This window comes from Dreissena polymorpha, chromosome 14 (assembly GCF_020536995.1).
Source record: "Dreissena polymorpha isolate Duluth1 chromosome 14, UMN_Dpol_1.0, whole genome shotgun sequence".
Lineage (NCBI taxonomy): Eukaryota > Metazoa > Mollusca > Bivalvia > Myida > Dreissenidae > Dreissena > Dreissena polymorpha.
In genome coordinates, this window is record NC_068368.1 from 25,313,366 (window position 1) to 25,331,763 (window position 18,398).

Here is an 18,398-nt window from a genome sequence, read left to right on the forward strand (position 1 = left end):
ACAAACTCCTACTAATTAAGCGCGTACAATGTTAAGTTTAAATCATACGCATAAATACACAAATCAATAGTGCGCATACCATTCATGTTAAATACAAATACAGTGTATCATAATTTGGCAAAACATAATCTTATGTAATAAACAATTACAATACATATCAAAGTTCAAAATGTCCAGCTTTCAAACCACATAGCTAATAACTAATATTCAACAAAATAAGGGGAAGGGAGGGTGGGAAGCAATTCCGAGGAAGAAACCCGCGCGACTGACCAATAAGCCCGCTCCCTGTTCCCTTCAGGTCATGACCTGGTCACGTGATATTAGGCGCGCTGCAAGTTTGTAGTGTTAAACGATATTAAGAAACTTAATATCACTTAAACAAAACAAACAACATACTGTGAGGGGTACAGGGAGCTTTATTCTACAAACTAACTAACAAACTCCTACTAATTAAGCGCGCGCAATGTTAAGTTTAAATCATACGCATAAATACACAAATCAATAGTGTGCATACCATTCATGTAAAATACAAATACAGTGTATCATAATTTGGCAAAACATAATCTTATGTAATAAACAATTACAATACATATCAAATTTCAAAATGTCCAAACCCTAATCTGCTTACTATTGACATGCATTAAGCCTTGTTTTCCCAGAGAAAGGCCCATTTATCACCCTATCAGTCGGGTGTCTTCCTTCTTTCAAAGAAGACAATAATCAGCCCTGATTTCATCATGTTAACAGACATAGGCATGAGGCAAATGCAGCTCACATCTACCATAACAGCTCCCATTAATTTCGGAATTTTATCTGACAATTCAATTTTAGATTTACTCTGTTTGTAATGGTTACCTCGGAAACTTGAACCTGAGATACGGAGGTGCAAAGTTCACACAAATTTACTTCTTTTGAAGTTGAGTAGGGAGCAGACTTTTGAATGAAGTGTGCTCTAATTCAAACACAACCACTAGTAGGTTGCACTACCAGTGTGATGATGATTGTGGTTCAGATAGAGCCCGAGCAGTGTAAAGTACTGCTAATAATCAAGTATAATTGGATTTCATGAGAAGCTATTGTAGCTACTGTTTGATGTTTGACCAAGGGGCTATGCATTGAGAACTCCAAAATTGAAAATAAGCAGGCCGCAAATTGTGTTTGTATTTCAAGTAAAACACAATGATTTATTATCTATCTGATGACTGTTATTGTGTATATTATGAGGGTATGTCTGTTTGAAAACAGGGACAATTTAGGGGACATAGATCTGCTGTTTTATGATAGTCCTTAATACTAATTGTGGTTAAACATTTTTTAATAGCAATCTGATGAGAAAAATAATCTCTATATTGCCTTTCGATGGAATAATGAGCTTTTAAACTTTTCAGACTGATTAAAGGTAATGTTCTACTTCATTTCTGTAGTATATTAATTTTGTTATATATAACACAAATGGATAGCAAAGCTCATTGAATCAGTAAAATCTAAAAATGTAGAATTCAAATACATACTTTACAGGCAACAAGAAGAATTTGAAAATAATTTTATCAGAACTTGATTAAACAAATTGATTTATTTCAATAATGTACTTTCAGTATGGTTGAATTGCAAAATGTTTCCGCATAAGCTAACCCTTTCCACTCAGAAACAAAGTGAAAAGGGCTATGTGCAAACAGCATAAATCAGAACAGCCTGCAAGTAACTTGAAGTCTGTTCAGGTTTTATGCTGTTTGCTGCTCATCTGTATCTAAGTGTTGGAAATGAAGCCTTTAAAACATGAATCTAGTAAGAAAGGTCTTTTATTAAATTTTGATTTCTAAGGTACTACAATTCAATGCGTAAAAATATGTATCTCAGTGGTAAAGGGTTAATGAATATACACTGTCAGAGGCAGAATTGATACGAGCTGCCATATGTTGTGAACATAGTTCGCCTAAGGTGATGATGCATTTCGTATGTCAAACGCATGATTTCTTGTTCACTGACTGGAATACAAGATTCTTAATGCAATTGTTCTTGTAGTGTGACTTCCCAGAAAATTGGTGTTGTTTACTTGTTTATGTGGCACAAGTATTACCATGAAAACAATATTATTATGTTGTATGAGATTGTATGAGATTGTTGTCAAGGTTGTTGTATAAAGGTAGTATTGCTTCAGTAAATAATGAATTAATGTCCAGAATAAACTGGTTATTCATCAAAATAATATAAGCTCAGGTATTTGTACACAACAAAAAATACCTATTGTTAAAAAAAATATATATGCACACACAAAAATGAGAAAATGACCATTGAAATTTTCTCCATAATCTCCCTCCTTCCTCCTCACTCAAAAAACAACAACAACATAAACTAAACAAATACAAACAAGGGACAAAATTGCCACAAAACCAGGTTTTCAATTTGATAAAAAAAAGTCTTGTGTAAGATTCAATCTATTTTTACTCGTGGTGACCTTGATTTCAATTTGGAAAAAAAAAGTCTGATAAAGGGAGACCAACTCAAAAAGTGCACTGTTAATGATTTTTCCCCCCTTGTTTCAAACTCTATTCTATTTTTAGTTGTGGCGACCTTGACCTTGGAGATATTGACGTAATTCTTATGCGAGACACACCGTCCAATGATGGTGAACAAATGTTCCAAATGATTTTAAAATCTCACAATGAATGACGTAGTTACGGCCTGGACAATCTCATTTAAGGCCATTTTTGACCGTTGAACTCAAAGTGTGACCTTGACCTTGAAGATATCATTGTAATTCTTTCACACGACACACCGTCTAATGATGGTGAACAAATGTGCCAAATGATTTTAATATCTGACAATGAACAACAAAGTTATGGCCCAGACAAGCTTGTTAACCCTTTCCCACTTGGAAGCAAAGTGAAAATGGCTATGTGCAAACAGCATAAAACAAGAACAGCCTGCGAGTAACTGGTAGTCTTTTCAGGTTTTATGCTGTTTGCTGCTCATCAGTATCTAAGGTTTGGAAATGAAGCCTTAAAAACATGAATCAAGTAAGAAAGGTCTTTAATTAAATATAACTTTCTAAGGGACTGCAAATGCGTGAAAATACATATCTAAGTGGTCAAGGTTAAATTTTCTATTTTCCATTATTTACAGGCCCACCCCGTCGCTCTGGCGAATATGAACCCCGCCAAGTGGCGCAGGTCGGCCAGGATAAGAAACGGTTCCAGTGTCCAGTGGAACCCGACAGCACGACCATCGTCCAATGGTACAAGGGCGAGGACTTGATTGACAACTTCTGGACCAGATACAAGGTCACAAAAGAATCGTCGCTTATGTTGCGCATTAAAGACGTAGAGTTGGAGGATGGGGGAGTGTACATCTGCAAGGTGTCCAACGGGTTCGGACAGATTCAGTTCAACTTTACTCTGGTTGTTATAGGTAAGATTTTCATGTCCGCTCATTTATTGAAATGAAGTTATGTGCTATGAAGCATCGTAACACAATGTTTTTAATCAGTTAATTATATTTTTTTGGAATGGTTAAATATGGTTTCTATTAAAAGCAATATTAAAGTCTGGTGAGCTGTTGATTACCAAAGCAAACATGTCTACATATACAAACTGTTGGAAGTTTGAGGGGAAAAAATCGGAAACACTCTGCTTTAAAAAGAATTCTATCAATATAACTATGAACATGATTTCCTCTGAATAAGTTTAAACCCTTTACCACTCAGAGGCAAAGTGAATTGGCTATGTGCAAACAGCATAAAACCAGAACATCTTGTGACTAACTCACAGTCTGTTCAGGCTTTGTGCTGTTTGGTGCTGACATCAGTATCTCAGGGTTGGAAATTAAGGCTCAAGCTTTTAAAACTTGAATCTAGTAAGAAAAGTCTTCAATTAAATTTAACTTTCTAAGAGACTGCAAACACGTCAAAATACATATCTAAGTGGTAAATGGTTAAGATACTGTCAACTCTGAGTACAAGTGTTCTTGATCATGTTTCCCTGTTTTCTGAGAGGAAGTTGTCAGAGTTTTTTCTGCGAGAGTACAGTTTATAATTATCATCCCCAGTATTTGAAGCATTTAGTGAGCTTCCTTTCTAATGTTTCCTGTTTTATGAAGCCATCTAAAAACAAAATCCTATCTCGGATTTTGAACAAATAAATCACGCTGTGTTGGTTTCTTTGCTGAGAACAGAGAGGGCTTGATAACATTGTATTGCATGCATAGGGAGCTTTAGTTTCATTCATGTCGGAACTGTCAGCAAACGTGGCAAAGGCTTCGCATAGTGTCAGAGCTTCTAGGAATACCACCCTTGCGTGTGACGATTATAGACGATATAAATGTTGGTGTATTGACAGGCCTGAGATATTAGGTTCAGCCAGGATGATATTTTATCAAAGTGCAGCATGAATATGATATATAGGATCAAAGGGAATCTTAGAAGCACGCAAATTAGTGAGGTGATACCAGTAAAATATTGCAAGTTAATGGATACTCGATACCTTAGAGAGAATGTTAACTTTAGCATGAGCAAACAATTAATTTTGTGGAGACATATTAAATGCACCACCTGATTATTAATGAACAAAAATAGTTTTTTTATTGCAGAAGTTTTGAAAATGTATGTCCACTTTTATTGCTATTAATAACAAAACTGGGTAGCATTTCAAGATGAATAAAACTGATGTAATATTATTTAGTAATATATAGTATGTATTAAATATAATAAGTGATAATATATGTATATAGCAATATTATTGCATTATACAATGTACTAAAATGTGGGTGGTTCAACAGTGTAAACTTTATAACTTAAATATAATTTAATATTAATAGACATTTCTGCATAATTATTATAACTTAGTAAGATCATGAAAAATGGTTTACCGATGGTGGTTGTTTGAAGTTCTTTTGCATCACCTAAGAGGATAATATTTAATATGTGAAGAATTGTTTTCCTCTTTGATATGTGGCATAAATTATTTTATGACCTGTTAAGGGATATAGTTTTTCAGTAATTTCTTTTCTGCGACATTTCACATTTCTTTAAACCGATTAAGTATTAAAAGAAGCAGACATATGCCTCTTAGAGAAGTTTTATGGTTAAAAAGAGATAACAAATTATAACCCCCCACACACATTGTAAGCTCATATGAAATAAGTGCATTTAACCCTTTCACACTCAGGAAAAGTGAAAATTGCTATACGAAAACAGCATAAAACCAGAACAGCCTGCGAGTAACTCGCAGTCTGTTCAAGTTGTATGCTGTTTGCTGCTCATGAGAATCTAAGGGTTGAAAATGAGGCCTTTAAAACTTGAATCTAGTAAGACAGGTCTTCAATTAAATATAACTTTATAAGAGACTACAAACACGTCAAAATACGTATCTATGTGGTAATGGGTTAATATTTGATATGATTGTGTCTCATGTTATTTAAAGTCTATCACTTAAATGTAAAAATTAATTATGATGTCAGAATGGAATAAGTTCGTCTTATTTTATAAATCCTTTAATTACGTAAAAATTAATATTTATTAATTTGAAATAAACTCGCCCTGACGGAAACCCAAAAAGCAGTTAATGTCATTTAATTCGTATTAAACATGGATAAATTCCACATTAATATTTCTGTCTGACAAGTTAGGAAAGATGTGGATTATGAAAGTAATATCTAGCAATTTAATTATGATGATAAAAGACTGCTGGTTTTGTATTTCATGGTAAGTGAAAGAATGGATGTCCTCATTTTGTTATCATATTGTATGCAAAACAATGTTTGGGTCTTCTTATGCAGACAGATTGCTTTTGGTGGTTTCTACTTTGTCTTAATTAATTATTCAGTCAGTTACCAAGTTTTCACAATGTCAAAACTTTTCGTACAAAAGTTAAGTAATATTGTGTTATTTTCAAGTGTTATTAAATGTAAACATATCATTTGTGTTTTTATTAGCTTGGCTGTTTTCGGAGAAAACCCGAGGCATTGTCATAGCCAGCTCGTCGTTCGCTGTCCCCGCGTACTAAAACCTTAACATTGGCTCTAAAATCAAAGTGATTCCACCTACAACTTTGAAACTTCACATGTAGATGCACCTTGATAAGTTCCACACCCATTTTTGGGTCACTAGTTCAAAGGTCAAGGTCACTGACCTCTAAAAAATAAAAAAAATAAAAAATTCTGACAAGGCGTAACAAAAAAATTGTTTGTTTCCGGTGGCCCGACCCTACCTAATTTTTTGCCGCCGGTCCTAATATTTTTTTAGCCCAAAATTTGAAAAAAATCGGACCGCGTATATTTTCGGCGCGCTCAATAAGCGTTCAACGTTATCGGCGCCGTACATTAAACTTTCAACATAAACAAGATGGCGGCGCCCATCGCCATTACCGGATCATTGCGCATAGCGGATCACTTTGATGTTCAAGACTGCGTTTTGCGATAAATAGTTGAAATTGTTAGATGATATTTTGCACAAAGCATCTTCAAGGCCTATTATTTAAACGCATTGATTGAGTCGTAATTGGAGCGTCTCTTTGTCAAACATTTCGGTATGTTTTGCTGACATGTATATACGACTTTGTTGACTTCTGTCTCGTTTCCAAATCGAGGTTGAACATTTTTTGTGGCCACTTGCTATAACTCTGTTGGAAAGTAAGAAGTTTACCCATTATTTTAAAGGCCATTTAGTAGTCTTTCGGCATGCAAAAGTCCATTTCAGTTTTGATTGATGTTTAAGATTTTGTCTGCGTGTAAAAATAAGACTATGTGCTGAATCAGTTAGCAACGGTAATTTTTAATCAAACTGGTGTTAAAGAAGTCTCAAACCGTTCATTGTTTTTCACCAGCACAACTTAATTACGCTACTGATCCGGTAATGGTAACTTGACTGTACTGTTGAAGGAAAAAGTAATACCAGTTTGTGTCTTTGCCAAAGTTTTGACAATTTTAAGTCATTCAAATGGTCTGCAACTGACTGTTTTAATAGCTTGCTGGATGGTTTTGTAATTGGCAATTCAAGATAGCAATTTTTTTTTCCACAATGGAATACAAAGTTTAAAGATTTCATGTTTTAAAATCCTCTTAAACGACTGGGTGCATCTCTACTAAACTTTTACATTGGATCTCCAAGAAATGAATATTGCCTAGAATTATTTCTGGCAGGATTATGGTCCTTTGTCTTTTTTTTTCACTTTTGAATTTATTATTACAAAATTGTGTGTGTTCAACTCCTCTGCTTGACAAATTTTGCTTCAACTTTCACAGCTGAATGTAAAGATGATCATTATGGTAGGACTTCTGACTGCAAACAGTTCAGCCATTTTTCATTTTGTCTACTGTATATATAGTGTATTTGTCTCTGTCCAAGCATAATTGTCCATGTCAAAATTCTAGTTATATTTAATAAGTAAAAATGTTATCATTTTCAGGGCAAGCACAGTCATAGTGCTATAGTGGGGGACATATTGTTTTTGCCCTGTATGTTGGTTCATTTGTTTGTTTGCCCCAACTTTAACATTTGCAATTACTTTTGCAAGATTGAAGATAGCAACTTCATACTTGGCATGCATGTGTATCTCATGGACCTGCACATTTTGAGTGGTGAAAGGTCAAGGTCATCCTTCAAGGTCAAAGATTTAGCTTCAAAGCGGCGCAGTAGGGGACATGGTGTTTCTAACAAACACATTTCTTGTTTAAATTTATAAGTATAGTTTGATACAAGAAGCATTAAATTTCTGCTTTTCTGTGCTTGTTGTGATTTGATTTTGTGCTTGTTTATTGATTTGTGTGTGTGTAATTGTATGTATATAATACAAGTCGTAATAAATTTTCTGTTCTGTTCCTGAAATTCATGGGTAGATAGACCCCACGCCACCAGTACATAATATAATCTGAAAATGTGGTCCTTTGGGAACATTAACTGCATCCAAGAAATATAAAAGCACATCCGGTTTGATTGGGTCTTTCCATGGTGATAATGTTTAATGCAACACCACTGGCGTTCCCGTAGCACTGCTTTTGAGGTATTTAATATATTATAAATAATATAGAATACACTGCATGAACCCAAAGGACCAGAAAGTATAACAACACTGAATCCCTATAGACACTGAGGGTCAAGCTCTCTGTGACTTGTTATAGTTATGCCTTTTATTGGTCATAAAATGGTATATTTAAGCCGTTGCCAGAAGTCAACATTAAACTCGGAATTAAGGAAAGCAACACATTCAATATTAATGAACAGCAAGTTTTTATTTCATAAAAGCATTTAAATATAGTCATATAGCATTACAGACATCATCAAATTTATTGTACATACAGTTATACACAAAACATGAGAAGAAAATGCACCATGTACGACAATTTCTAAAAAAAAATTATTTTTAAAAATAAAATTATTTGCCTACCTACCTACCCTAATTTTTTTGGCCATGTCAGTGGAAACAAACGATTTTTTTTTTTAGGCCCAAGCTTTCTTTTATTCAAAACTGCACCCGCAGCCGAGCGTTGGCACCCGGTATGTGGTGCTCTTGTTGAAATAAAATTATTATGTAAAGACTTATAAAATTTAATGAAATTTACAACTCCAGCTTTCAAGCTAGTTTTCCAGAATCGTAGTTTCTTTTAGGCTTCATAAAGAAGTTGTGCCTATAGATTTTTGTTCAAGACATTAACAATATAACAAACAGAAATTGATTAAAAGCATGATGATGTTTCTTTAAAGAGTAAATTTCTGAACTTGGGGTTAAAGTGAATATCAATTTTATAAAAATATGTATTGGAATGTCTTCTCAATTTTATGCTTAAATGACAATATTTTTACCATTATAATAATGATATATTGACACATTTGTTATTATGCTCCCCCGAAAAATTTTGGGGGGAGCAAATAGTCGCCGCTTTGGGTGTCCATCTGTGTGTATGTCAGTCCGTCCGTGCACAATTTTTGTCCGTGCTATTTCTCAGCAATTAATGACCGGAATTTTAAATGAAACTTTATGGGAAACTTCACTACCTAGAGCAGATGTGCATATTACCAGCCGCTTCTGGTCGGATGATTTTCACAGAGTTATGGCCCTTTGAAATTTTCCATTAACTGTACATATAGTGCAATTCTTGTCCGGGCTATTTCTCAGCAACTATTGACCGCAATTCAATGAAACTTTATGGAAAGCTTCACTACCAAGAGGAGATGTGCATATTATCAGCGGGTTCTGGTCAGATGATTTTTCACAGAGTTATGGCCCTTTGAAATTTTCTATAAAAAAAATCTTGTCCCCCCAACTACTGTGCCCTCAAGATGTTTCCTTTTATCTGAATATATAGTCTAATATTGTGACCAAAAAACTTTTGGGGAGCATCACCCGTCTCCGACGGTTTCTTGTTAAATTTGTTATGGTATTGTGTGTGTATTTTTTAAGTTTGAGGCATCATTGTGTGGAGACCCCAAGTGTGTCCCAGCACTTGTATCAAATTAGCTACTAGACTCTAAAGTTGCAGGGACTCAATTTGAATTATTGGCGCAGTTTCCGGCTATTTGTTTTTTGCTGAAAGGCATTGAATTTTGGTGTGGTCTTGTGATTAAGGGTGGGGAGCTGGGGTACTAGGAAAAATCCCCGCCTGTCTTGTTTGTGGGTGGAAACCGGAGTACTCTGAGAAAGCCCCCACCTAGCTGCTACATGTCTTGTACTCTGAGAAAGCCCCCACCTAGCTGTCTTGTACTCTGAGAAAGCCCCCACCTAGCTGTCTTGTACTCTGAGAAAGCCCCCACCTAGCTGTCTTGTACTATGAGAAAGCCCCCACCTAGCTGTCTTGTACTCTGAGAAAGCCCCCACCTAGCTGTCTTGTACTATGAGAAAGCCCCCACCTAGCTGTCTTGTACTCTGAGAAAGCCCCCACCTAGCTGTCTTGTACTCTGAGAAAGCCCCCACCTAGCTGTCTTGTACTATGAGAAAGCCCCCACCTAGCTGTCTTGTACTCTGAGAAAGCCCCCACCTAGCTGTCTTGTACTCTTAGAAAGCCCCCACCTAGCTGTCTTGTACTCTGAGAAAGCCCCCACCTAGCTGTCTTGTACTATGAGAAAGCCCCCACCTAGCTGTCTTGTACTCTGAGAAAGCCCCCACCTAGCTGTCTTGTACTCTGAGAAAGCCCCCACCTAGCTGTCTTGTACTATGAGAAAGCCCCCACCTAGCTGTCTTGTACTCTGAGAAAGCCCCCACCTAGCTGTCTTGTACTATGAGAAAGCCCCCACCTAGCTGTCTTGTACTCTGAGAAAGCCCCCACCTAGCTGTCTTGTACACTGAGAAAGCCCCCACCTAGCTGTCTTGTACACTGAGAAAGCCCCCACCTAGCTGTCTTGTACTATGAGAAAGCCCCCACCTAGCTGTCTTGTACTCTGAGAAAGCCCTCACCTAGCTGTCTTGTACTCTGAGAAAGCCCCCACCTAGCTGTCTTGTACTCTTAGAAAGCCCCCACCTAGCTGTCTTGTACTCTGAGAAAGCCCCCACCTAGCTGTCTTGTTTGTTGACAACCACTCTGAGAAAGCCCCCACCTAGCTGTCTTGTTTGTTGACAACTCTGAGAAAGCCCCCACCTAGCTGCCTTGTTTGTTGACAACCAAACAAACAGAGAAGCGCATCTACCAACAATTGCGCTAACTGGACAGCCTGTTATGATTTTGTGCTTAGTATAATTTTTTATCCACTCTACACCCCTGTCTATTTGCTTATTTAAAAACCTGATATCTGCCTGTGCAGTGCATGAAATTTACGAGCTTTTTGCGTCAATGTGACGGCATATTTTAAGATTATTAATCAGTAGTTAGATAACCTCGCTAAGCTAGGCTGTGACAAGGGGGTGCTGATAACAAATTAAAATCTTTGGTTATCCGGTTTTTTGATAAATTGCTGGGGTTGGTTTTCAATGTGTCAGAGCAAGGACATAAAAGGTAATTATTTTATCTAAACTGTTTAATTTGCGATACAGAAGTGTCAAACGAGGTTTCGCGTACAATCTATAAGTGCTACTACACAATTGGGGTCACATATGTTTGGATGGTCACTAAATCAGGCAGGTGAATTTGTTAAACTGAGCCTTGCTCTTGGAAAACAGGGCTTAATGCATGTGTGCAAAGTGTCATCCTAGCTGCCTGTGCAGTCCAAACAGGCTAATCAGGGGTGGCATTTTCTGCCGAAACACATTTTTTGCTAATAAGAGACTTCTTTGAAAATGAAAATACCATTTAAGCAGACTGTAAAAACTAATCGGGGACAAAACTTACACACATGCTTTTAACCCTTTGCATGCTGGGAAATTTGTCGTCTGCTAAAATGTCGTTTGCTGAATTTCTAAAATTAGAATTTTCTTTGATTTTTTTCAAAGAATACTATCAGAATAGCAAACAGTTTGGATCCTGATGAGACACCACATTCTGTGGCGTCTCATCTGGATCCAAACTGTTTGCAAAGGCCTTCAAAATTCGGTTCCAGCACTGCAAGAGTTAATAAACCCACTTTTCCAAGAGCTAAACACACTTGTTTCAGGATTATTTATGATAGTACTTGAGCAGGGATTACAATTAAAAATAAAGTTGTTTTGGTGTTATGGACAATGGGGATATGGTGACCATCTAGTGATTGGAAGGTTCTGAGTTTGATACCCATTCTTGGGGTTCTTTTCTTTTGACTTTTTAGTGGTGAAACAATGTGTTATACTTGAGAAGAGCAGATGACAACCATTTTGACATAAGTTGCGACCATCTGAACAACGTCCTTACACATAACAAAGAAGACACAAAAGGCTTCATATTGACATCATTCCTGTCAAGTTTTAATAGAGTCTACTTTAAACTACAATAGAAATATTATATCTAGTCTGCTACGTAAACACTGCTGTTAAAATATTTAAATAAATTTCCATAATTTCATTATGGTGAAAAATGAATTAATGAATAGCTTGGCTCTTGGATGTTTAAATGTTATTTCCGCCATCCTGTAACCATTAATTTGGATAGTGTAGCTTTACTTAGCTCATAATTCAGATATAACAAGAGATTAGCTGCTTATCTGCTGGTTATGAATAAATTAACAGTGGAAAGAATGCCATCGCGTAGTCTGATAAAGATGTTTATATGTGAAATATGCGACAATGTGATGCCATTCTCGTGGTACAAAACCATAAACCATATTTTTTAAGGTTCACTATTATCTAATGCTGCATGGTTAGGCAGGGCTGTTTAAAATGATTGATTCAGTTTTGTAGGTTTGTTCCTCATTTTATAGTGCAAAAATATAGTGTTTTTGCCATCTCTTGCATATCAGCATATTAATGTACACTCGAACATGTTAACTATTTTCATCCTCCGATTGTCCAACCTTGAATGATTTCTCTAAATTTGATTTAAGATAGTTTGAAAGTTAAAAACAAAAATAGGAATTGGCATTTAGGTTTGTTTGTTTCAAGTCCCCAATACTAGATTTTTTAGCAAAAGATACAACTTAATAGGTGTAGGTGAGCAACATTCCAGATTTGAAAGTTGTAGAGAAAAGTGCACAATAAATTTCAACAAATAGGACTCCTCATAAAAATGTGCCATTTTCTACATACGATAAAAAAAACAACACATAATTGTTGATCATCATTAAATAAAGAACTCCATGCACTCCCATCTATTCATTATAGCAGGGTGTAATTCAGTGCATAAATACATTTCAAAGGAACCACAATGTCTTGCACACTGCAGCATTGATGTGTCAATGTAACCCCTTGCATGCATAAATATCGATTGACAGGCGTGACACCTACAACCAATCTTGTTATTCCAGGAAAAACTCTCATGGGCACGCTCTACACCGGAAGCATTAATTAACATGACATGTTTTGTTATCATTTTCATGGGTGTTAAATCATTTTGTGTCCTTATGCATTATTAATAAGCGAACATTGTAGCACTTTTATATTGTGCTGATATTTATTTTGTCAATTGTTGGAATAAAATACTTTTTGTATGCCCCCAGTAGGGTGGCATATAGCAGTTGAACTGTCCGTCAGTCAGTGCGTCCGTCCGAAAACTTAAACATTGCCGATATTAAACTTTTGCAATATTGAAGATAGCAACTTGATATTTGGCATGCATGTGCATCTCTTGAAGCTGCACATTTTGAGTGGTCAAGGTCTAGATCATCCGTCAAGGTTAAAGGTCAAATATTTGGCTTCAAAGCGGCGCAGTAGTAGGAGGCATTGTGTTTCTGACAAACACATCTCTTGTTTGTATATAAAATTATATGTTTAATGTTTCAATTAAATATTTGTATCCAATGATTTTTTTGTTGTTGAATTGTGAAATTTAGCTCTTTCCTTTGAGGAAGAAATGCTTGTGAAATGTTGCCATATTGTCCTGTTTATGTTGACAAGACAATTATTGTGATAAGTGTTGTTTTGTTTTACTCAGTTTTAGAAGTACATCTTAATTACAATTATTATTATGTAAGTCTATAAAAAATAAAATCATGTATCAATAATAATATAAATATATAGTTAAAGTAAAACAATGAAATAACTTTTGGTTCGCTATTTGATAGAGTAAATAAACAAAAAATGATTTTTGCCATGTATATTGTATTAATCATCTGACAATCAAAAATACTGCTTGACATTTTCTAATAATTCAATTTGCTGTCATTACGAATCAGAAAAGATTTTTTATTCTATATAAGATTGACAGCATGACTGAGTATTGGCAGTTTATGGTGTGAAATGATGCTGGAGAATTGATCAATATTTCTTGAAGCTGCAAACAAGTGTCTAGCTGATCAAAATGATTGTCAGCAACTAGAACAACTTCTGTATACAATCTTGCTCTCAGCAATTTGAGATTTTGCTCTACTGGCTGCTTATTAAATTATTTGAACATGTTATTGATTTATCCATAAACGGTTTTATACTTTCTTGGTTTCCTTGAAGGAATATGTCCATTGACAGCGATTTTCCTCCTTCTTTTATAAAGTACCGGTAAACGGCACTTTCTCAATTACGAAAAAAATACAAATTTCCCAATTGCTGTCCTTAAATTCCCAATTAAAGGTAAAGGCTTTTTAAAAGCAACATTTAGTTAGTTTCCCTTTGCAGCTCTATAGCTTGAACCTAGGTTTATATAATATTGACAGCTTGAAAACACCTGGTTATCAATTTTTAAGTATTTGGGAGCAAAAAATCAAATACACCAATTTTCCAATTTGAGGTTTTCACGACTTGATTTTTCCCAATTTTGAGGTTTTCACGACTCGATTTTTCCCAATTGGACCGGTACGGGTACTTTTCCCAATTGGACAAAGAAAATTGCTGGTTGAATAAGGGATTGAGTGACACTTGAAGGACACACTCGACCCAGATGTTCAAGGTTTGATCCCCACTCGGGGATCGTTTTCAGGCTATTTCCAAAAACTTCTCAGGGAATGGACCCCAGAGTGATTTATAAGTCCAAGGATTTGATGCAATTAAGCCAAAATAAATAGGTTTATACCAAAAATAAGGCAAAAGGTTCCTTTAACCCTTTCCCACTCAGAGGCAAAGTGAAAATGGCTATATGCAAACTGCATAAAAACCAGAGCAGCCTGCGAATAACCCCCAGTCTGTTCAGTAACTATGGGTCGGAAATGAAACCTTTAAAACTTGAATTTAGTAAGAAAGGTATTTTATTGAATGTAACTTTCTAAAGTACTACAAATGCTTCAAAATACATATCTAAGGGGTAAAGGGTTAGAATGTATTATAAGTCTCTTAGACGGTAAAGTGCATAACTTGCAAGGAAAGTGCAAATGATACCGCATGCTGTCACCATGTGACAAAAAGACCACCCGAGTCACAGAAAAAAAACATGATCAGAAAAAAGTACATTGCGACCTCTTTATGCTAATTGGCTGTACATAGGGAACAAAAGAATCATTGAAATGCAATGTACATTGCGAAGTTGCACCATACGCTGCAACTTTGCATTTTCTTTTGCAAGGAGATTATAATTTCCATTAGACAAAAGGGACAAAATTATTTGTCCCAGCTGCTGCAGAGTTTGAGGAATTGCCTGGAAAAAAACTGTATCTGAAAAGAAATTAAGAAAATACTGCAGTCTTACACTCAACCAGCAAATACAAAAACAAAAAGTAAAAAATAATATAAGCGATGGAGGCCAAAATGTATTACTTTATTATCTCATTGTGTTCATAAACGTGTAAATTATTCATTGCTTTTTCAAGATTTATCTCTGATATCCCGTACTTTATGGGTGCTATTAAATACTTATCTGTTGTGCATAATAACAACATTTCGGTTTTAATAAGAACTTGCCATTCTGATAGGTTGAGAAAATTGACTATGATGCATTTATCAGTAATATATTTCACACCTTGCCTTGTCTTGAAAAAGTAGATTAAACAAGAAATATTAGCCCAGTTTTAACCCTTTGCATGCTGGGTAATTTGTCTTCTGCTAAAATGTAGTCTGCTGAATTTCTAAAATTAGCATTTTCTTGGAATTTTTTTCAAAGAATACTATCAGAATAGCAAACAGTTTGGATCCTGATGAGACGCCACGTTCTGTGGCATCTCATCTGGATCCAAACTGTTTGCAAAGGCCTTCAAAATTCGGTTCCCGCACTGAAAGGGTTAATCTGTGCAAAGCATTTCTGGCAAGCATTTAAGATTTGCACAGTGTTTGTTATATTATTACAGTCTTGAATTGCCTTGTTGGTAGTAAAAGTTTGATTAACTGTTTCTGTGACACATTTAAACTTGTTATTCCAGAATAAAGAAGAATCTGACAAATTAAGTTAAAGCTACTGTATACATGTTATATTGCATCTAAAGTCTTTGGGTTATTGAGATATTATTGAATCTGTTAGAAGAAAAAGAAGTATCTTGGATGAGATCTTGACAATGCAGTCCGTCTGGGGATTGAACTTGGCACCCCCTGATTGCTAGGCATCAGAAAAATTGGTTTGAATGCATTTTAGAAAATACTTTTTGAACTTTTGTTATGATTATCAGGCATGATACATGTCTAATTAAAAATAAGGCCAACATTTGAAGAATAAGGCAAATTAAGTTGGTTCCTAAATATTTTTATTACAATATAATCATCAGTTTTTACTGTATATTGGTTATTTCTGTATTGCGCAATTCATGATATAAAAACACTGTCAATTAAGGGAAACATTTAACTGAGGTGCAGCAACGCTTAAACAGAATAGGGATCAGTTCCTTCGACAAAATATTAAAATAGCCCCAATGGTATAAAGACAGTCAAAATCGTAATAGTCTTGTGTTTAATAATGAAACAATCTAAAGGTTTTGAATATAAACGAATATTCAGTAAGACTACCTATTATTTACATTCTCTTTGTCAATATTTAATAATTATATTTAAAGGCACACCAATTCAATCATCCAAGCGACAAATATTTCAAAACATCCTCGAAATCATGAAAATGAATTTTGGAACGGGGGTTTCAAATGTTTATACCACATGCACATCATATTTAATTCACGCAGATGACTTTGTGTTGATTTTTCTAAGCCTGTTTAAAATTTATAATGGAGTATGATAGTTCTCAAGAGGGTGGAGTGCATGTTTTTCGACTCCTGGAGCCCTGGAGCGAACAACTGTACAGCAAGTAATGGTTTGATAACGAAAGGTTTAACCAAAGGAACAAAACTGTGATAACAAAAATTTACCAGTGTTTCTTTCTTGTAAATTATTAGTCTAAAAGGCTTAATTGGTTGTTATTTTCTGTTTGTCTGACAGCTAATGCAATTTTAATGTATTTTAAATTAAAACAAGAAAATGCATTTTAGAAGATAATGTTGTTTGGAATGGAAACTACATGCTTCATAATTGAATGCATGTTGCTATAACATGTTGTTAGTTTTCCCGCTTAATTATTCTGCAGATATTGTAACCACACAATGTGATAAGAAAACACTTGAGATTGCAAACAAAATGAATGTGAAAGCTCAAACAAATGATGTATGCACTTAAAAAAGTTGTGCACTTTGTATGATGAATGTATTTTTTAAACAAACATTTTTTCTCCACAAAACAGAAATTACTAGTTCATAAGAGGACAAGTGATTCTTAAAATTGCATTAAAATTAAGTGTGCTTTGTTTAATTCTGTATACGCCGTACTCTGGGAATATGTGGCTTAATGCATGTGTGTAAAGTGTCGGCCCAGATCAGCCTGTGCAGTCCACACAGGCTAACCAGGGATAACACTGTGCCGAAACTGGATTTTTTTGCAAAGAAGAAACCTCCTCTTAACAAAAAATTGTGTCCCTGATTAGCCTGTGTGGATGACACTTTATGCACATGCATTAAAGGGATCTTTTCATGTTTTGGTAAATTGACAAAATTGAAAAAAGTTGTTTCAGATTCGCAAATTTTCGTTTTAGTTATGATATTTGTGAGGAAACAGTATTACTGAACATTTACTTTGGTCTAATATAGCCATTATATGCATCTTTTGACGATTTTAAAACCTAAAAAATTATAAAGCGTTGCAACGCGAAACGATTGAATAATTTGGAGAGTTCTGTTGTTGTCGTTAAATTTTGTGTCACTACGAAGATTGCTTTTATAAGGTATAAAATACATCACCTATGTATACTAGGCAGAATAGCTGAGAGGGTATAAGCGTTTTACTTCAGGACCTCGGCAGGACTCCAGGGGTCACTGGTTCGAAACCTGCTCCAGGCAAAGTTTTTTTCCTTTTTTCAATTTTATTCTTTAGTTTTTACTGCAGCTTTTACGATCAAATGTTTACATTTATCAATAAAAAGCATTTAATGAATAACTTCAGAACATGCCAAAATCTGTGAAATGGCCCCTTTTAATCCCATTTTCCCAGAGCAGGGTCTACTTATTACAGCATGCAAGCATCATAAGTCTTGGGCTTATTGAGCCATTCTCAATGTCCTTTCTTGTAACGAACAAATGTGGTGTTTAAAAAAAAAGATTCTGAGAATGTCCCTTTGGTTGGAATGGGACCCTGTCTTTGCAAGACTGTGACCATTTCTATGACTAAATTGCTAACTCGTGATTGTGTTTGTCATTGTTTGTGTTGCAATCTTAACTGCAGTTTAGATTTCACAGCCAAGTGATGTGTCTAAAATGCTGTTAACAATATAAAATATAAGCAAACAAGCATAACAAAACTGTTGATTTTTATTGTTTGAGATATTGTTGCAATTTGTCATTCTTTTTTTCAAAATTAAAATTAATGGCAGCCTTATTTTCTAAACTTATTACATTAATATACACTGAAACACTCATTTATACACACTGTGGAAGACAAATGTTCCAGACAAGTATAAATAATTGAACAATTATGCACGCAAACAACTTCATCAATCAAAACTGAAATTATGCAGTTCATGCC

General features: G+C 35.2%; 1 protein-coding gene across 6 annotated transcripts in view; it reads left to right on the plus strand.

Moving 5' to 3' along the window:
- The window catches only part of LOC127858674 (fibroblast growth factor receptor-like 1), a 170,200-nt gene that overhangs the window by 136,463 nt on the left and 15,339 nt on the right, over positions 1-18,398 (plus strand). For all 6 annotated transcript variants that reach the window (XM_052395880.1, XM_052395881.1, XM_052395879.1 and 3 more), the window contains exon 3: positions 3,124-3,408. In XM_052395880.1, the coding sequence (XP_052251840.1) occupies positions 3,124-3,408 (285 nt within the window). The remainder of the gene's footprint in view (positions 1-3,123; positions 3,409-18,398) is intronic.